This window comes from Pan paniscus, chromosome 7, assembly GCF_029289425.2.
Source record: "Pan paniscus chromosome 7, NHGRI_mPanPan1-v2.0_pri, whole genome shotgun sequence".
Taxonomy (NCBI): domain Eukaryota; kingdom Metazoa; phylum Chordata; class Mammalia; order Primates; family Hominidae; genus Pan; species Pan paniscus.
The window spans coordinates 30,655,553-30,677,370 of record NC_073256.2 but is presented as its reverse complement, the minus strand read 5'-3'; the positions used below and the strand labels follow the sequence as shown (position 1 = coordinate 30,677,370).

Sequence of the window (21,818 nt, the reverse complement as noted above, 5' to 3'; positions counted from 1 at the left end):
TGTGTCTCTCCAGTAGGTCATCTTTGATAACTGTACCTAACAAGAAATGCATATGTGATGATTCCAAATCAAAGAATCTCTTGGTTTTTCGCCATTTTATTTAATTCTGTTAAAGTTTAAATAGAGTTTAAAACCCAAGATTTGGCATGAAATCTAATCGTCAAATACACAAAAGGAAGGAGCCATTCTTCAAAATCTTTTCCACTGAAAGACCACCACTGATAAACAAGTGTCGTTGCATTACAGGGATCCTGCTTCCAAGATGCAACTTTCACAGCTGGATGATTGACCAAGAATCTCCTCTAATGCCATTTTTTTACCCCCAAAATGAGATTTATTTCAGGGCTTTCTGATTTTGTTTTAGTTGAATACACCCACTCTTGTGTTTCAATTTCTTTCAAACACCTTTAAATAATTAAATATCTTGCTGCATCAGCCCTTATTTAACTACTGTCCACCCACAGAAACCATTACATTTATCCCTCAATTACCCTATTTACTAACGAAATATCAGGATTCAATTAATTTTTTTGTCTTAGGTTGTATCCTCTTGCATTCCTCAGAGACTTTAATGGACACAGCTTACATTGTGATTATGGAAGATTTGAAGCAGATTTACTTGTCAGTATTATGGTCAAATATGATAGGAGTGGAACTGGGTTAGGATAGGGGCTAAATATTTGCCTTATTTCATGTGAAACAATGCTAGTTAACAATTGTGTACATATTAAACAGTTTGTGTGTATGTGTGTATTTGTGTGTTTGTTTCTGGATGTGTGTGTATGCATTGAGAAGTACTTCCAAGCATGTGCATCTGTGAGATAAATCATTCTTTCACCGACTAAATGACAAGAAGTTATAACTACACTTTCTGACTTGAGAATTTGCAGCAATGTTATGTAATTAATACAGCATATACTTTGTCTTAATTAAGATGGAGAGATCAATGGAGTCAAATAGACATTCCAGAGATAACCTTCCCATTTTTGGCCAGTTGATTCCATATCATGTTGTAATGATCTGGCATTGGGGAGAAGACAAGTCTTTGCATGAAATGGTCTTGTGGAAGCAAGATATGCAAATAATAAAGCATCAAATGGGACTATTCCCCCCAATAGTGAATGTAGAAACATTCACTTAAGTTTGTTGAAATTCTCAATGCCCAAAATAGATTGTGAAACACTTTCAAGAAAACATACTATAACCCAGAGACTAATTGATGACATCCACCGAAGTTATGACTGCAAGAAAAGAGAAATATTCATGGCATTTTTAATCCAAGGGTTTCTTGTATATGACAGAATTTTTTAAAAAGTCAAAATCCGAAAAGCTTCACAAATTGGAAGATATCTAAGGTAAAAACTTTTGTTTCTTAAAGGAACGATGAAAATAATTGCAATGTAACACACGGCATGTGTGATAATGTTTTAATACATATCTAAAAATGCCTTAAAATTCAATAGAAATAAAATAACAACTTCTAAAACTTGACAAAAGGAAACAACAAAAATTACACACTGGAAAAGCCTGGCTGACTGGAGTGACATCCTGTCTCAAGAAAGAACAGACAAACACACAAACAAGCAAAGGATTCTAAAAGCAGGGAATCAAACAGATACTTGTACACCATTCTTCCTACTAGCACTCTTCATAGTAGGAAAAGGCAAAAACAACCCAAATGTGTGGCGAATTACTTCATTAATTTTTTTAGGATCTGAAATACTGCCTCAATTTTCAGTTACTCATTGTGGGGAGAACCTGCAGTTACCACATTTGTTCCAAAATTTTATGCTGATGAAGGTAAACCTGTCCGGCATTCTCAGAGGGACAGAATTCTGGTGTTTCTCCAGGTTCCTTGGCTTACCAGGAATGAAGATCCGAGCTGTATAGACGTTTTTCAAAAGTATGTACTTGTGTATGTATGTATGTATGCATGTATGTATGTATGTATCTATTTCCTCTTTTTAAATTTAAAAATTACAGGATACATATGCAGAATGAGCAGGTTTGTTATATAGGTATCCTTTGCTATGGTGGTTCGTTGCACCTATTGACTTATCCTGTAAGTTTCTTTCCCTCACCCCCAGCCCTCAACGGGCCGTGTTGTGTGTTGTTCCTCTCACTGTGTCCTTGTTTCCTCAATGTTCAACTTTCACTTATTAGTGAGAACATGCGGTATTTGTTTTTTTTTGTTGTTGTTCCTGTGTTAGTTTGCTCAGTATGATGGCTTCCAGCTTCGTCCATGTGCCTGCAAAAGACATAATCTCATTCCTTTTTATGACTGCATAGTATTTTTTGGTGTATATGTACCACATTTTCTTTATCCAATCTAGCACTGAAGGGCATTTGGGTTGGTTTCATGTCTTTCCTATTGTATATAGTGCTGCAATAAACATACGTGTGCATGTGTCTTTATAGTGGAATGATTTATATTCCTTTGGGTACATAGCCAGTAATGGGGTTGCTGGGTCAAATGGTATTTCTGGTTCTAGATCCTTGAGGAATCGACCTACTGTCTTCCAAAATGGTTGAACTAATTTACAGTTTCACCAACAGTGTAAAAGCGTTCCTCTTTCTTCTCAGCCTCACCAGCATCTATTGTTTCTTAATTTGTTAATAATCACCATTCTGATGGGTGTGAGATGGTATCTCACTGTAATTTTGATTTTCATTTCTCTGATGATCAGTGTTGTTGAGCTTTTTAAAAATATATTTGTTGGTTGCATAAATGTCTTCTTTTGATAAGTTTCTGTTCATATCTTTTGCTCACTTTTGATGGGGTTGTTTGTTTTTTTGCTTGTAAATATGTTTAAGTTCCTTGTCAACTTTGGTTATTAGACCTTTGTCAGATGGGCAGATTGCAACAATTTTCTCCCATTCTGTAGGTTGCTTTTTCATGCCGATGATAGTTTCTTTGCTGTGCAGAAGGTCTTTAGTTTAATTAGATCCAATTTGTCAATTTTGGCTTTTGTTGCAATTGCTTTTGGCATTTTTGTCATGAAGTCTTTGCCCATGCCTATGTCCTGAATGGTATTGCTTAAGTTTTCTTCTAGGGTTTTTATGGTTTTGGATTTCACATTTAAGTCTTTAATCCGTCTTGAGTTAATTTTTGTATAAGGTGTAAGGAAGGGGTCCAGTTTTGGTTTTCTGCCTATGGCAAGCCAGTTTTCCCAGCAGCATTTACTGAATAGGAGATCCTTTCTCCCTTGCCTGTTTTTGTCAGGTTTGTCAAAGATCAGATGGCCGTAGATGTGTGGTGTTATTTCTGAGGTCTTTGTTCTGCTCCATTGGTCTATATGTCTGTTTTGGCAGCAGTAGCATGCTGTTTTGGTTACTGTAGCCTTCTAGTATGGTTTGAAGTTTGGTAGCGTAATGCCTCCAGCTTTGTTATTTTTGCTTACAATTGTCTTGGCTATACGGGGTATTCTTTGATTTCATATGAAATTTAAAATAGTTCTTTCTAATTCTGTGAAAAATGTCAATGGTAGCTTGATGGGTATAGCATTGAATCTATAAATTAGTTTGGGCAGTATGGCCATTTTTACAATATTGATTCTTCCTATTCATGAGGATGGAATGTTTTTCCATTCGTTTGTGTCCTCTCTTATTTCCTTGAGCAGTGGTTTACATATGTCCTTGAAGAGGTCCTTCACATCCCTTGTACTCCTAGCTGTATCCCTAGGTATTTTATTCTCTTTGTAGCAATTGTGAATGGGAGTTCATTCTTGATTTGGCTCTCTGCTTGACTATTGTTGATGTAAAGGAATGCTTGTGATTTTTGCACAATGATTTAATATCTTGAGACCTTGGTGAAGTTGCTTATCAGTTCAAGAAGTTTTTGAATTGAGATGATGGGGTTTTCTAAATATAAAGTCATGTCATCTGCAAACAGAGACAACTTCGCTTTCTCTCTTCCTATTTGAATACCCTTTATTTCTTTCTCTTGCCTGATAGCCCTGGTGAGAACTTCCAATACTATGTTGAAAAGAAGTGGTTACAGAGGGCATCCTTGTCTTGTACCAGTTTTCAAAGGGAGTGCTTCCAGCTTTCGCCTATTCAAAATGATGTGGGCTGTGGGTTTGTTATAAATAGCTCTTATTATTTTGCAATATGTTCCATCAGTACCTAGTTTACTGAGCGTTTTTAACATGAAGGGATGCTGAATTTTATCAAAGGCATTTTTGCATCTATTGAAATAATTGTCTGGTTTTTGTCTTTGGTTCTGTTTATGTGATCAATTACATTTATTCATTTGTGTATGTTGAACCAGCCTTTCATCCCAAAGATGCAGCCGACTTGATTGTGGTGGATAAGCTTTTTGATGTGCTGCTGGATTCTGTTTGCTAGTATTTTATTAGGAATTTTTGCATTGTTGTTGTCAGGGATATTGGCCTGGATTGAGCAAGTATGTGTGTGTGTATGTGTCTACCTTGGTTTGCCAGTAGGTTGATGTGTGAGTGTGTGTGACTTTGTGTGTGTGTGTGTTTGTGTGTGTGAATATGCGATAGAGAGCCAAACTAGAGCAGAGGAGGTTCCCTGGCCTGCCATGACATTAAATGTTCTGAATTCAAGATACCAAGAGAGGCATGAGACCCACAGTGGAAACTTCATGATGTGGCCAGGTTTCAGGGGTTTCTGGGAGCTGCCAGCGGGCATGTCTCAGGCTTGCTCCCACTGACAATCCATGTCTTCTCTCTAAATGGGAGATGGTTCTGTATGGAGAACAGACAACTTAGAGCATGATGTAAGGGTTCTGCCTCATACTCACTAGGAAAGGAAACAGTTTTCATCATCTCTCACTCCATTCCCATTGTAAATCTATAGACACAGGGGTCAGTTACCTGAAATATGAGCATAGCTAAAGTCCTCAGACCAAATTAGATGTCCTACCTTCTCATGTGGATCAGATCCTAAAAAAACAACTGCTTCCTGTGGTCATTATCTTTTCTCACAGGCCATTTCCAATCCAGAGGAAGACCTTCTAAAAGAGGTGATGGATGGGAGAGTGCTGACATACTATGTGAAGCTACTATTTGGAGTTGGACACGAGTGCATGTGACCTTGTGCCACAGCGGCAATGTGAGCTGGATGACAAATGGAGATTTGGACTTGTGATAATTGGCCTCTGTGTCATTGTGTGGAAGACTGACTGGTCCCTTTATTTCCTGTAGCTTGACTACCACACAAATGAATCCATTCAAGTGTTGGCAAGTGGAGCAGAGTCCCAGGACAGGTAAGGCACCTTCCCTGCTTTTTCTTAAGATCAATCCCCATGCCTAGAAATTAAAGTCACATCCCACACTATCATTAAAGTAGAGAGTGCATTCTGCAGGATGAGTGAAAAGGCATTTATGATTCTTGGGGGCAGATGTTCTACAGTTGCCTGTGCTAGTTCACGTCTTTCTGCAGATCACATTCTTAACCTCTAGAGAGTCTGGCAGGAACAGAGCCATACCTTTCCCAGTCTGCAATCTCTACAGGTACAGAAACACCCCCAGTTCAAGGATCTTCACACCTGGATTTAGGCCTACACCTGCAACTACCCCAGGTAAGTTTCCTTTTTCAAGGGCAAAGTTCGGACAATGCTGTTCAAACTCCAGGCAACAAGCAACATCTAGGGAATGTGCTTTTAGGTAGGGTCAGCATAATATCGCACTCTGGGAGACATTTTTATTTTAAAGTTCTAGAGGGTGATGCTGCTGGCGGCTCCCTCCCAATCTGCACCATTTGCAGCCTCTTTTGAAGACAGAGAACTGAAGGCTGTCCTTCGAATGGAGCAGTGTGATTCCAAAAAAAGAGATGCTCCTTGTGGTCCTGGGACCAGGGATAGGACTCCAGTTGAGTCTGGTGGAAGAGGTCCTCGTCCTAGCCCAACGGAGAGCCATGCAGCTGAGCTTGGGTGATGTGGTCCGCGTGGTTGTTTCTGACTGTGTCCTGAGGTTGCAGGATGGCTTGCAGTTCCCTATGCAGATCCAATGCATCTTTTGCTTTTTTGCTTCTACAACCTGGAATTTATATGTTCAAGATGGAGCCATCTCAGCCATGGCAACAGAGAATGTACCACTCCCACGTGAGGAAGAGGGGTAGGCAGTGCTCTTGTATCACCAGCCCTTAATGAGACCCTGAGGAAACCACATCATGGAGATCAGCCCTTCTCTCCTGTAAGGAACTCATCCTATGAAAGAGCAATTGGTGGCTGCAAGAGCTGTCTCTGGGACAGCTGTTCATGTCTATATCTGCAGGGTAACCCTCATAGTCATATGCAGTCATATCCATCGTCATATCTGGAGTCAGTCTCCAGTTCGACTGAGTGAATGGAGAAACTAAACATTTATTACTGAATAATAACATTAATAAACCATCTTAATGATAGTAATAATAAACATATTGATGAGTATTAACAGGAATGATGATGATTATTATGATACTAATATCCATAATTAATAATTTTAATATTGATAGTACTACTAACCCTGTGGACTTGGGACCTAAAGAGCAGTTTCCCCTGACAATTATCCCATATTTGGCCAAATGGGGTAATATTGAGTTCCAGAAGGCAAAGATTAACATTCAGAAAAACAGGAAAAACAAACTGCAGGTAGGCATGTGCACATATGGGGACTCTATGGATAAATACTAAAGTGACTCTTGCTCTGGATCTCCATGCTAACAAACATGCACCAGCTTTCAGGAGGTAGGACAGCTGGCTGATGTGGCAAGGCTTCTTGAGGACATGGCAGGAGTCAGAAATCACACATGCTGCCCAGCAGCAGAGCTCATGACAAGCAGTAAACCCCAGCGAAAGGACCTGGCTGCCCTTCTGCCATCTGCTCTCCCATGGCCTCTCTTGACTGGTACATCTAGGCACTGGAGTAACCTTCATTGGCTATAGGAGGGCATAATCCTCAGTATTCTTCCACCTGCAAGAAAGACAAAAATTAACTGAACACCATGGCTTCTGGGTATCCTTAGTGGGCTTAGCATATTTTGCTTTTGCTTTAACAGGCCAGTTATCCAGGCAGTGACTTTCTGTACAGCTACAGTCACCTCTGGACACCTGCAGAGACTTTAAAATTTCCAGAAGGTCAGAAATTTTTGGAGACCTTTCTCATGGCTACATTGCCTGCAAAGGTGAATCAATAAGCTTCTGAACTGACTTGGAAAATGTTGCAGAGACTCTTGTGAACAGATAGACCCTCTCCTGCCACTCCAGATAGATGTATCTGGGTCACACACACCTAATTTAACAACTTCTCATTATCTCAGGTGGGCAACAGACAGCAATTTAGGACCTATCCCAGTGTGGATGAAAGACATTGAGTTGGCTTAGAAAAATATTAGATAGACTAGATGTGGCAAGAAAGCCCATTCTGGGGATCAAAAGCCTGCACATAGAGTTGTTGACACATAAAGGGTATGTATAAATTCTTTCTCAGCCCATGAGATCAGGATGTACTTCATCAGTATACCATGCTGGTATAAAGAGATTCTTGCCTCCAAAGGGACTCAGAATATTTCAGGGAACCTGTATTAGTCCATTTTTACACTGTCGTAAAGACACTACCCCACACTGGGTAATTTACAAAGGGAAGGTGTTTAATTAATTCACAGTTCTGCATCGCTGGGGAGGCCTCAGGAAACTTACAGTCATGGTGGAAGGCAAGACAGAAGCAAGCACCTTTTTTCACAAGGTGGCAAAAAAGAGAAGTGAGTGAGCAGAAAATAAAACCTCCAACTTTTAAAACCATCGGATCTCCTAAGAATTCACTCACTATCATGAGGATAGCATGAAGTAAACTTCTTCGACACATGGCGATCACAGGTCCCTCTGTCGATGTGTGGGGATAATAATTTGAGATGAGGTTTGGGTGGGGACACAGAGCCGAACCATATTATTCTGCTCCTGGCACCTCCCAAATCTCATGTCTTTTATACATATTGCAAAACCAATCATGCTTTCCCAACAGTCCCCCAAAGTCTTAACTGATTCCAGCATAACTCAAAACTCCAAGTCCAAAGTCTTATTTGAGATAAGTCCCTTCTGCCTATCAGCCTATAAAATTAAAAAAAAACAAACACAAAGTTAGTTACATCCACAATGGGGACCTCATGACCCTGACCAGGGCCTTATCCTACTGTGGCTCAACTGATATCCAAGATGCAAGACAAAGTCCTTTTTACTCTTTCCTCTAATCTCCTCTAGCAGAAGGAGGCGGTCTTTTTCGGAGCTGCAAGCTGTGCTGCCTGGGGTTGGGGGAGTGGTAATGCAAGTACTCCTTTAGCTGTCCTGGCTGGTGTCTCAGTAGGTTTTATGGCCACTCACCTCAGTACACTGGCTCTGAGTACAGTACTATTGTGTCTGCAGTAGTGTATGAGATGGAAAATAAGTCTCCATTCTCCAAGACTCTTCTTGAGCATCAAGGCTGCCTGATTGTTGAGATATAGCTACAGACTTTCCTCGCTGAGCCTAGCATGCACATGTTCCTCTGCTGGAAAAAAAACAAAAACAAACAAACCACCAAACAACTTCCCACAAGTGGAATGTTCTGGGACTCAAGGCCATCTAGATTATTTTGTCCCCAGGGTGCTCCCTTGATGTGGTGCACTTCCTCTTTCCTCAGAGTAGGAGGCCCTGAAATTCAGATTACTGCATATGCTGCTGCTGCTTCTCTGGGTCTAGCTACCCAGTGGGGCTGCCGCACACCAGGCTGGTGCTCAAGAATGTCCGCAATGGATCCAGTGATATAATCTGTCCTCAAGTCTCACAGCAGTGTGTATCAGCAGCTGATCAGATGGGGATGGCAGGGGAGTGATGTAGACTCTGAAAGATTCCTCGGTTATAAATAGTCCTAGTGTGTTGTGTATTGGATTTCTCAAATGCCAGGTGTAGTAGTAATGAACTCATCACATGGACAGACTCAGGGCCTCCTGCTTAGCCAGAATGATGCAAGCAATGGTAACAGTTGTGGTCACTCACAACTTTTCTCCTTCCTGGGTGCTATGTTATTCTACCTGCAGATGCTGTAAAGGACTGTCAGTAGGCCTTCAGCCAGGAGGTGGTGCTTCCAAAAGACTGCCAGCTGTGATGGTAGTGGTGAGATTTGGACTTGCCTTATGTTACCCATGGGAGGCACTCTGGTGTCTCAGGAAATAGGTGGAGCCATAGAGCTTCTAAAAGTTTCTTCTGTTATTTGTGTTAATCTACCAGGGTAGGTGGTTGAGCAAAGCCAGGTGGGAACTAGGTCAGGTAAGGTGATGCTCTGGCTCTCTATGTGTGGGACAAGCAGTGGCTCCAGTGGGAATTGGAAGGCAGTTCTTGGGCCACTGGAGTAATTCTCCAGAGAGAAGTGAAGCTGTCTCTGCCTCTGTACAAGGAGAGTCCATGTGAAGAATGGGGAGTAGCAGCTTGGTAGTAAGCCCCATCCAGCTCGCACACACTTGGCAAGGCAGATCTCACACCCACAGTGTTCCAATGGGAGTAGCTAGCTAAGTTTCAAGAAGTCTGAGCTCAGAACTCAAAATTGGCCCATACCGTAAGTCTCCCCTATGGAGACAGCAACTGCAACCTTCAGGCCACACCCTTCCTGATCCACCTGCAGAGCAGGGGCCCCCAGTTGCTGTGCTTGCTGCTGCAGCACACTTCCCACTCACCTCTCAGTTCTGGCCTGGGGAGTTTGTCCCCAGTCAAGATTATATCACACATTTCAGTTGGGAGGTTGTCTCAACCTGTGACCACCATCTGAGTTATCTGGCAGACTTCTAGGAGGTCCTGTCTAAGGTAGAATCAGAAATGGCTTCCCTCCATTCTACCAGAAACTGGGAATGTGCTGGAGATTCAAAGCACATCCCAATGCCACTCCTCATATACTCACCACTCTTCCCTAAATCAGCTCCAGCGCTGAGTAGGGTTAAGGCCTTCCCTCACGGCCTGGATTGATAGGTTTCCCAGTGGAAGTGTATATCTTAGAGTCAGTTTACCCTCCTGTCACACCCTGGAAACTTACAATTTTCTGCCTAGCTTATGGTGTAAGCTGCATCCTGCTGTTTCTTTCAAATGGTCTGTGGCTTATTTCAATTTTCCTGTTAAATTCCTGTGTAGCTTCTTCAAAGAAAGTTCACAGTGTGAGTCTCTACACACCATTTTGTCTTTCCAAGTGCAAGAGGCACACTAACAATGCCTTCAATCCACCATCTTGGAAAACAAAAGTAATGATTTTCTCATTTTTAAAAGTTTTGTTAAGATCTGTTAATGATTCACAAAGAAATAGTACTTGGGTATATTTGAAATTAGGATTTATTCATTTATGTTGATACGTGAAAATGCAAGACGGTTATCAAGATGGAAGTACTTAATATATATATTTTAATATTCTTAGATGCAAATAACTGCACTTTTGATGTATTTTTATTCTGTCTCAGTTTCATTTCAACTTAGGTTTAAGGGGTTCTTGATAATCTGACATGATAAGTGTTGTTGGAATTGGCATTAAAATCCACCATGCTCTACAGCCCTTCATCCTTCTTCGGCGGGCACCAATTTGATCTTCTACTACTTTGCAGACATCTCTTCTGCAAACACCAGACAAATTGAGACAATGACCTTCCGCAGGACCCAAACCACCTCTTACTGCAGGAAAGAAGATCCAGTGAGATAGTTAGTCCACAAATGGAATGCAAATCCATAAACACTCTTAAGTAACAGAATAAATTTAGTATGAGCATTTTTATGTGGGAGCTCTTGAAATGGTTGCTGCTCATATGTCAGAGACACATGCAGTTTAAGAAAGGTAGCAGTTCCAATCCTGGTTTGGCCCAACAGTCAGTGCATTTTTGGTGGGGAAAAGGGATGTGGAGGAGATGGTACATCTTCATCTTTTTCTCTGGGTTTTCTGTCAGAAAGGGATGTTGCTTACTCCAGTGGCAAAAAATGTCAGTGTCTTCTGCCAGAGTGGGTTACTGAGGGCCATGGTGGTTCCACCTTGTGGCTGATACAGATAGTCCCTTTCTGCTTTTGTTTCTAGCCAAAAAAGATGTTTCTCGCATCTCAGGTATGCTGATTTCAGCAGCTGTTTTCTCTATATGGCTATTTTTTTTCTTTCACTCTCTCTTTCTCTCTCTCTCTCTCTTTTTTTTTTTTTTTGGCTTCACTGTGCTGCCATAGTTTCTTAAATGGTCCCTTGAACCCTCCCAGGGCTATTTTGGTTTGTACATAACTATCTATATATTTTTTCTCTTGGGGGGAGTGTGTAGAGCTAAAGGCTGGTATATCCTGCTCCTGCTCCCCGAAAGTGACATTATTCCCCCAAGCTAGTATTTCAGGCTTTCAATCTATTCATGCTTTCATCTGTTTAAACATAAGTAGAAATTACTTTTTCTCTCCACATTTAGATTTGCTCTATCTACTTTTATTGCTAATAGTGTCTTAGTCATAGAATAGATTAGTTAGAAAAAAGTGTTTTTGACATTATAAATGATTCTTTCAATTTGTATCTAAAAGTGGAAAATGCTAGAAAGCTTAACATTTGTTATTGTATTCAGACCAGTATTTCCTCCAGATGACCTTTATTACAACAAAGATAATTTAATGAAGATCTCTCTAATGGTAAAGCTGATGGCTTTGTGCTATTACAATATCCTTAAAATAAAGTGACGGTCTGGTGGAAATAACAACTAAAGCAAGGATTAGGAAGAAAACAGTTAATACCTTCAATTTGGTCTCACTGTGCATTAAGAGTTTTCATTGTGTTAAGGATTTACTATACATTAAATAATTTAATGTTCATTTAATAATAAATGGATCTTATTAAATATGATTTTTAGAATTATAATCACATTACTTTTATTCACATCTGTCTACTGATGCCATTCCTAGATGAGAATGGTATAACATTATTTTATTTTTTTTCATTTTGCCACATCTTTACTTACTTAGGATTATGCTGTATCAAACAATGTATGTGTGGGAGTAATGGATGATTCAGGAATGCATGAGGAGGAGGTTTAAGCTCCTTAACCTTGAACAATTAAAATTAGCAACATAATATTGAAATACATACATAACACTCAAGTGGTACTTTCAAAATAGTGTATATTTCCTCTGTTTATTTGTAGCTTTTAAACCCAGCTAGAAGCATTCTATTTCCTTTAGGCACCATAAGTCTGAAAGTCTGTAGTGAAAACTACAAGTAGTAAATGATAATAATTCATGTGCTCCCACCTGTGGAAGAATCGAATGTCTTAGATAAAAAAAGATGGTGCAATTGGTGTACAAAGTATCTAGAATACAATTTGGTGGTGGATTTTCTGTTTCCATAGCAGAGTAACATATATAATATTCTCCTTTCATCAAGTTATTTAAATATGCCTTTGAACGGGGAGAATTGAAAATAATACTGTGAATCCTGGTAAACATTTTAAAATAATGAGAAGAATATTGCCTTTACAAAGTCAAAATTTGTCTGATTAAAACTCATATAGCAATTTCATAGCAAAACACTTCATTCAATCCTATTAAAATAAGAAGGAAAAGAAGAATACCCACTGTCAATGTTGTATTAATATAGTTCTAAAAGTTTTGGACAATGAAATAGGTTGTAAGAAGAGAAGTCAGGGGAGACTTGAGCCCATTGTTTTCCCTCTCCTTCTATACCTCCCAAAATACCATTGGAATGTTGTAACATTTTGAAGAATCTATAGCAGTGTCCCAAATCATAGAACAGTATGAATACATCTGAATCTGAGATATCTCCAAAAGATACAAAATAGGTGTGATTAGAATGAAAGAAAGATTTAGGCTTTTGGCCATGACTGCAAGTTAGCTGCTCTCAAATGACTGCTGCTATCGAACAAATACATTTTAGAGATCTCTTTGAAACATTTCTATTCTTGAAAACGGTTAGGCAAGTTCTTAAAATATCTCCTCTTTCAAACACAAAAATAGTCTGTGAACTGGAGCTTGAGCACTGGGCACTTTGTATTGGCTAGCTGATGGAGGGGTGTGAGGGTTTCCCAGATCTTCTGGGAAGATCTGCTATTATCAGCAATGCTAATGGTGGTACTACTGACTCTTGGGCCATCAGAAATTCCAGTTCGTTAATCCTGGAACTTCTATATTGAGATAAAGCATTGAGTCAGTTTCACATAGGAAGTTTGGATAATAGCATTCTCATTTCAGACCGTAGAATGATGGCAGATTAAGGATGAGCCACGAGTTCAGTATTAAAAATGATCAGGTAAGCAAGACACCATGAATAAAACTTAATGAAATGAATAGCACATTTAAATCCTTGAAAACTAAATGTATTGAAATTGTCAATGTGGAGAAATAATTAAGCAGCTGTGTATCGATTGTTTAAAGAAACAATCTACTCTTACAAAGAAGTAAAAACAATAGTAAAACAATATAGATGATAGAAAAAATGGGCAGGTCTGGCTGGGCGTGAAGGCTCATGCCTGTAATCGCAGCACTTTGGGAGGCCGAGGCAGGTGGATCACGAGGTCAGGAGTTCAAGAACAGCACCCCCAAGATGGTGAAAACTTGTCTCTACTAAAAAAAAAAAAGTGTTTATATATATATAAATTAGCTGAACATGGTGGTGGGCACCTGTAGTCCCAGCTACTCAGGAGGCTGAGGCAGGAGAATCACTTGAACCCGGGAGGTGGAGGTTGCAGTGAGCCAAGATTGCACCACTGCATTCCAGCCTGGGCAACAGAGTGAGACTCTGTCTCCAAAAAAACAAAACAAAACAAAAAGGCAGGTCTGAATTAAAAAAAATTAACAATTAATGCAAGTTATTAATGATATATTAGATATAGGTAACAGGATAATTAGTAAAGAAAAAAATGCTTAAATGATATACCCAGAATGTAGCATGGAAACACAAGGTCTAACATTTATTTAATTCAAATATGGGGGGAGAAAGGTGTAAGAGGATTCAGCGTTTCAAGAGATTCTCAAAAAGAAATTAGGAAAAAGTATAAATCCATGGATTCAAAGACCGTATTTCTAACAGATGATATAAAAATAAATCCACATTACTTAAATTATAAATTATAAAACATTAAAACCAAAGACCAGACCATATAAACATTGAAAAAAGGACAATTTATAATGAAATAATATTTATCTGATTATTATAGTAAAGCAAAAACTAAAAATGAGTAAACTAGTATCAACAAATATTGAGAGAAAATAACTGTTAGTATAGAATTGGGTACTCAGTAATGCTGTCTTTCAAGAACAAAAGTAACAATATGAAATTGACAGATAAAAACTAAAATTGTTCACTATCAAGAGATCTGCAGCAAATAAAATTTCAAAGGCTATATATCAGGAAGAAAGAATTTAACCCAAAAGCTGATCTCAGAGTCAACTTGGAATTCCATAAATATCACTAAACTGATGATAATAGCAATACTTTCTGACATGGGGGGATTCTGAAAAGAAGCGAACTTTTACTTTTGTTTAAAGTTTAGAAAGCTATAGAAAAATGCTCTTGCCCTGACAAAGAGAATAAGCTGGATAATCTATAGATCATAGATTTCATTTTAAAAGACAGAGCTGAGGTCTCAAAAAAAGCTAATTAACTTAAATTCAGAGTAATGAAGCCCTACTGAAAAAAGAACGGATCCACAGATGATTTGTGTGTACCTGAGTTGCAGCAGCAGAAGCAGGAGGAAGCTGCCCCTGATGGAGATAAGAAGGAAACAAGTGAACCTCAAGCAAATGTTGAAAGGCTGAATGTGGGCTTGTGATAGTTTAGCATCTGTAGGGGCCCAAACACACTCACTCACTCACTAATGCTTTAATGCTTTTCTTTTCTTTCTTTCTCTTTCTTTCTTTCTTTCTTTCTTTCTTTCTTTCTTTCTTTCTTTCTTTCTTTCTTTCTTTCTCTTTCCTTTCTTTCTTTTCTTTTCTTTCTTTCTTTCTCTCTTTTCTTCCTTTTTTTTTTTTATTTTTTTGACGGAGTCTCACTCTGTCACCCAGGCTAGAGTGCAATGGCATGATCTCGGCTCACTACAACCTCCGCCTCCAGGGTTCAAGCGATTGTCCTGCCTCAGCCTCCCGAGTAGCTGGAACTACAGGCACGTGCCACCACACTCTGCTAATTTTTTGTATTAGTAGAGACAGGGTTTCACCGTGTTGGCCACTGACCTCGTGATCCCAAAGTGCTGGGATTACAGTGCCTCGGCCTCCCAAAGTGCTGGGATTACAGGCGTGAGCCACCGCACCCGGCCCCACTAATGGTTTTTTCATGACCTATCTTGTGTGCTCCTAGGTAAGATCAGATGGAGAGCAGGTGAACTACCTGAGACACTTTTGAGGGACAGGCATGTAGGAACTGCTGCAATTTGAGGTCAGAGAAAGGTAAAGGTCACACTGTGAGAATCGGGAAAATCCTCTGTTACTGGGGAGTGGGTTGGGGAGCTGAGAGAATCCCCCCTTCACTCTCTTTTCTCACAGGTGCATAAGAAGAGAGGCCTGATGAGGTCTGAAGGCAGGGGAGGGCAGGTAGCTGAGAGAAGTAGATTCTCTGGTCTTTCACTGAGTGTGAGGCAGCTACTGCCCGTGGTTGGGCAAGGGATGGGAGCCCTGAGAGATTCTTGAGGTGCAGAGATAGAGGCTTGCTGAGGATGAAAGTGGACAGGAAAGCTAAGAGAAGCTCCAATGCTGACCATGGCACTCTGCAAGAAGAGAAAATCTGTATGTAGAGGTTTCTGAGGGAAAATCATGAGTTCAGTTTTGGATATATATTACTTTTGAAATCAAGTGTCCAAGTAGATATATCAGTTATGCAGTTGGATAATTTATTATAAGCCTGGAGTTCAGAAGGAGGTCCAAAAGGAGAATTTAAAGGGATGAGACTTGCTGAGCCCCTCCAAAGAGTGTGTGGTGAGGGAGAAGAGAAGAGGACCAGGAACTGAGCTCTGGAGCTCTCCAATAGGAGGTGTGATGCAAAAAGATGAGGAAGAAACAAAGGAAGCCGAAGTGGTAGCTCCAGTGAGATAGGCTGAGACTCAAGTGAATGTGCTGTCCTGGAAGCCAAGTGAAGAAAGTATACTGTGAAGAAGGAAGTGATTATTTGTGTCAAATGCTGCTAATAGGCCAATTAAAGTTGTAGTGAAAAATGATTACTGGATCTAGCAATGTGGAGATTATTCGTAACTTTGACAAAAGTGGTGTCAATATCATGATCGAAAAAGGGGGAGAGAGCCTGATTGGGATATATTTAAGAAACAATGAGAGGAGAGGAATTGAAGACAGAGAGTATGGACAGCTCTTTTAAGATGTTTTGCTGAAAAGTAGAGCAAAAAATGGGATGACAGCTGTCATCAGAAGAAAAGCAAGGACATTCTTTTTCTTAGATCAGAAAAACAACAGCATATTTGTATGCTGATGGTAATCATTTACTAGCATCAAAATTGATGACACAGTCATGATATAGTGAACTGCAACAGGAAAATCCCCAAGTACACAGTGAAGAGGGAATATAATGCACAAATTTAAAAATTATTTGAATCTCTGAAACATCTGTTTTGATATTAACCTTTCATTCCTGCAATAGTTATTTTAAGCATGTTCTCATTTTCTCTTGTTCAGCGTTGCCAGGTTATTATAAAGTGTATTAGACTTTTTGAAAAACATTTTTTAAAATATTAGTTTTTTCTCATTTATTTCATTAATTTATATTTTGTATTTATAATTTTCCCTTTATCTTCTTTAGGGTTATTATGCTGTTTTTTTTCCAAAAGCCCCCAAAATGCATGCTTAGCCATTAAATTTTAGCCATTTTTGTATTGAAAGTTATGTTACCCATTTCTGTGTGGTTACCTGTAATATACCGTGAGCAGCACTTCTTGGTGTCTTTGCTCCTTATTAATTCACTTGTCTGAAGTTCCTTTAACTCTCCTTTCTGGTCCTCAGTTTCACTTTGCAAATCATTTTTTATTCATAACCACATAAATCATAATTTATTTTGAAAAGTCTCTCATAAAATTTTCACTTATTCTAGGATTATAATTTTTCCATTTGTCTCTTAGAATGAAACTTTCAGATTTGTCAACACTCATTTAGCAGTAGCTCCTATTGATAGGATTCCACCATCTCTTTTGACCTAGTAAGTGAATATAATAATAGATGCCACAGAGATTCAATCCTGTCAGATTTAACTGCCTACATATAAATTTCCATGTCCCGCAAAGGCATCTCATTGAGGTCATGTCCTGTTGTAACCTTACTTTGTACCTTGAGATGCTTGGTGGGGCATGGAAATTTATATGCAGGCAGTTTCCTCTCACAGGATTGAATTTCAGCAGCATCCATTATTATATCCACTCACTAGGTCAAAAGACATGGATGGAATCTTATCAACAGGAGCTACTGCTAAATGAGTCTCTTTTCTATTTTTCCCTATTATAATCCTAGTGAAGCTGTAAATATTAGGTTCTTGAACCCACAGGACTGATTCTAGGATCTTGTCTGGCCAGGGATATAGCCTTCTCATCTGCAGAACCTTATAGTAATCAGCTACCAAATTACCTGGGGATAAGAGAATTGAAAAAAGAAGGAGAATAAGGAGAAGCAAATGGAGTCTCACGGCTGAAGGGCCAGCATCAATGTGGGTTGAGCCTGGATTCTCTGGGCATTGTGGGTCTGGGCCTTTTTATGATGCTCTCTGAGTCTGTGATTTGTTCTTGGTCAGAAGAGCCTAACGAAAAGAGAATAACTAAATCTCCCACAGGAAACTTCCAGGGACACACAAGTACATAAATGTGGTGATATCTCAATGGAATAGAAAGCAGGTGAATGCTATTTATTTCCCAAAGATTCAGGATGTCTTTATTGTCACCTGCTTTCTTTATTATTTTTGACATGCACATGCAATAATCATTGATCTCACTTTATACATCTATTGTTTGCCAGGCAATATAGTAGGAACTGAAGTAAAACTGTTATACACAAACAGTACATAATTAATGGATATAGTTTGGCAAGTTTGCACATATATATTATCTTGTTACCACACCAATATCCAGGTAATAATATATCCATCACCTCCAAATGTTTCCTACGTCCCTTTACTGTTGTTGTTGTCAGAATCCCTAAGATCGACCCTCTTAACAAATTGTTAAATACAAAATACCTCATTGTTAACTATAGGTACTATGTTTTGGAGCCTATCTCTGTAATTGACTCATTTTGTATAGCTTTAACCCTTGAACAATAACTCCCCATATTGCTCTTTCCTCACTCAGTAAAACACCAAAGTCTTTTAAAGCACATTCTATATAATCCACTTTATGAAGCTTTTCCTAACACTCTTTTATCTGTTCCCCCCCAGTAAAGGGAACTACTAATATAAAAATTACCTATTTTGGATTACTGTGTCTTTTACAAACATTATTTTATGAACCCATTTAACACTTATCTCCCATTATCTTATTATGAAGTAAAATAAAACTTGACGTGATTTTAAAAAACGAAATCACAAAAGGGCTTTGTTAAATTATGATGTACCACTGCTTATTTGTAACAATTCAAGTTACACTAGGGGTTTTTAAAAATCTTTTGTTTTTATTTGTTGCATATTGTAAGCACAGTGTCTTTTCCAGTTATTTGCTTTGGGAAGAAAAGTTAGAGTTACAATGAACATCATAGGCTATCTTGTCTAGTCACTTACATTACAGATGAGGAAATGAGCTGAGGGAAAGGAAGAAACTTGCCCAGGATCACCCAGTGATCTAGCGAGGAAGGCGATAGAGACAGCACTAAGGCTTGGTATTCAGAGCCTCATTCTGTTTTCTCCTCTTGCCCCTTCTCTGTTTCCTCCTCTCTTCCCCAGCCTTCCAGAAATACTTTACAGTTCTGCTGCAATGTCTACCTAAGGACATCCAGAGGAGACCTCACTTTTCATTAGACTGCTTTTTTAAGCACTGTCTTGCATTTTCTTCTTCAGTCTTGTTGTATCCCATTTTTGGCTATAAGTAATGCTTCTGCTGTGCTGTTCTATCCAATTAGTTTCTTCTATTTTCATTGAGAGAAAATTAAAACAAAAAAACCATTAGTTTATCTAAATTTGGAAGTTTTAAAACTTGATTAGAATTTCCCGGGATATGGATGTAAGGCATATATTTTAAAATATTTTTCATTTTCAAAATTAAAAATCAAACCCATATATTTAGCCAGGATGACTACTTGATAACTACTAATCAGATGGGTCTTCAGCAACGCCACAAGGATAAACATCATATAAATCAATTCCCTGGTGTTATGTGCTACTGAGTTAATGCAATTTGATATGGGATCACCTTTAAGCAGGCTTTACGGAGTCACACAAAGGAACAGCACAACAGAACCATAGGGTGGAATGTATAGGGAAAGCTGGGATGTAAAACCCAGCCTTGACTCTGACATTTACTCCACTGTTGGGAAAAGCACTTTAGTTCCCAGAGCCTTAATATTTTCCTCTATAAAACAGGAAAAATAGAGCCATATTTAAGGTTTTGTCAAGTCTTGTTGCTGAGTGATTTTACAGTGTCTGCAGCTATCCTCTCTGCTAATCATAACAAGGCTAACGAACTGTTCTTTTGTTTAGTTAAAGATATTTTTGCATTTGTTTACAAATTCTTATCCTTCCCTTCACAGAAAAGGAAACATTTTAAAGGTAATTTATAAAAGGTTAAGAGTCTCTTACATGTCAACTCTTCACAATGTGACAGAGTAGCTTAACCCCATCCCTAAGAGTATAGTTTCAGATCAGCCCCAAACCTATGTGGAGTGTGGGATACAGAATATATTTCAAACACATGCAAAGGCACACACACGCGCACGCGCACACACACACACACACACACACACACAGTATTACCTAAGGCAGAGGTGCAGATGACAATCTTGGATAGACAGCTCAAAACTCTTAGTACTAAAAAAATCCTAATAATAATTTTCCTGCCAAAGTTCCCACTAACAATCAGATCTCTTAAGGGTTGATGCCTTAGGTTTTCGAGCCTTGTGTATCTTTTGGCTTTCTTTTTTGGTTGTGTGCTATTTATCTCATAGAAAGAAATCTCTTCTTCCTCCTATGCCAGTGCTGTATTGTAGGGGCTTGTTGACGTCTTCCTGGTATGTAGCAATCCAGGTGACTGGCCTCTGGCTTCTTAAGAGCAAGGCCATCACATGCTTTTGTTCTTTGTCTGCTTGTTTCCTTGTAAGGGCCCCATATACAGTGGGCGCTTAACAAAAATTTGATCAACTGAACTCATTTTCCATCTCTGTTCTCTCCACTTCAATCTCTCCCTTTTACTTCTTCCAGGTTAGTTTTCCTACAGCAAAATGGGAATTGTCCAAAAACTGCCCTTCATCTTTATAACTTGAAGGATTCATTTACCCTAAGCCGTCCTTTTAAATTTACTATCACAGACTAGATAGAAAAGTCTGGGTTCACCAAGAATAGGCATGTGTGCCACCATATTTTCTGTTGAAAACTTTGGAAACTGTCTTTTAGCAAACAACATGAAGCATAGAATTTGACCATCCCTGACAATGTACAAGGATCATCCATATTCTCACATATACATGCCTACTTTCCCACTCCTTCCCCAACCTTGAAATCCTGAATTCAAAAGAAAATATGAGAAGATAGTTTGCCTCATATAAGCCAACAGGTTGCTTAATCTTTCTTGCCTATGCACATTCAAGAACTCCAGAAAATTTTCTGATCTACTTAGAATGCCTGATCATCTTCTTGGGTAAAAGCAATAAGTCCTACACAGAATCACCAAAACCATGTCGGTTCAAGGGGTCTTATACCTGTGATTCATGATTGCATGCTCAATGCAGAAGGGCATGCTCTGTTGCAGGGTCATATCTGGTCATTGTGTTTAAGTTCTAATTTAGAAGACTAGTTGCTGAGGAGGAAGAGGGAAGGATAATGTTAGGAAATGGAATCAAACTTAAGGGGAAAAGTCCAGTACAGGGGAATAACAGTACTGAGGGGTAATAGGTTGAAGATTTCTTAGATTATTGCAGTATTTTCAAGGAGGCCCCACGAATCCTTCCTGGCTGACCCCACCAAAGCTTTGGCATAGCCTTTATGCCAAATGTCTTAGACTAACTAACTTTTCCAAAAGAAAATAGAGGAGTTATGGAGACCAATATTTAGTAGAATAATGCCTGATTATTTTGCTTTTGAGGTCTAGTAACTGCTAGTAAACTTGCCTAATTAATTCACATTTAGAAGTAGAGTAAAGAGGGTTTCAAGCGCTTGAAACACCACTGACCTCATTTCATGTGAGAGGTGCTATGGAGAGCTAATGAACTATGAGGCTGCAGGTCTCTCAGCCAATAGGTCTTCTAGATTTCCTATGTGACTCCCTTTTCTGGTCCTAGGCGATTTTGCTTTTGCTTTGAGTATTATAGCACAATAAGGTGTCAGACACTCTACTCTTACCAAGTCTTACACAAAGTTTATCTTGTTATTTGGTGGAGCTTGGCTCATAAAAAGAAAAAAAAAAAGAGAGAACGATAAAGAGGAGGACAGCAATCCTCATGGCTGAGGAAAGAAGAAAGCTTGGCTTTATTTCCAGTAGGCAGAGAAAACTTCCGTCTGTGGCTCTCTAGCACCAGTGGAATGTCTCTGTTTGGATAATAAGTGTCCTTCCATACCTCATTAGGCATATTCACAGAGATGTACTATGCACACAAAATGACCTTCATGAGACGACTGAGAGTCCATGTTTTATTGGACACTAAGTTCATTAGAATGATGTGGGTGCACAGTTTTGACCAGAAAACCTTGTTAAATGGGAACATAAGCTAC

At 39.1% G+C, this 21,818-nt stretch overlaps 1 protein-coding gene across 1 annotated transcript in view; it reads left to right on the top strand.

The window, feature by feature from the left end:
* LOC129398588 (uncharacterized) overlaps positions 1-21,818 on the top strand; it is a 49,371-nt gene that overhangs the window by 7,031 nt on the left and 20,522 nt on the right. Inside the window, exons 2-3 of the mRNA XM_063607065.1 lie at positions 4,955-5,079; positions 5,172-5,233. Coding sequence (XP_063463135.1) covers positions 4,955-5,079; positions 5,172-5,233 — 187 coding nt within the window. The remainder of the gene's footprint in view (positions 1-4,954; positions 5,080-5,171; positions 5,234-21,818) is intronic.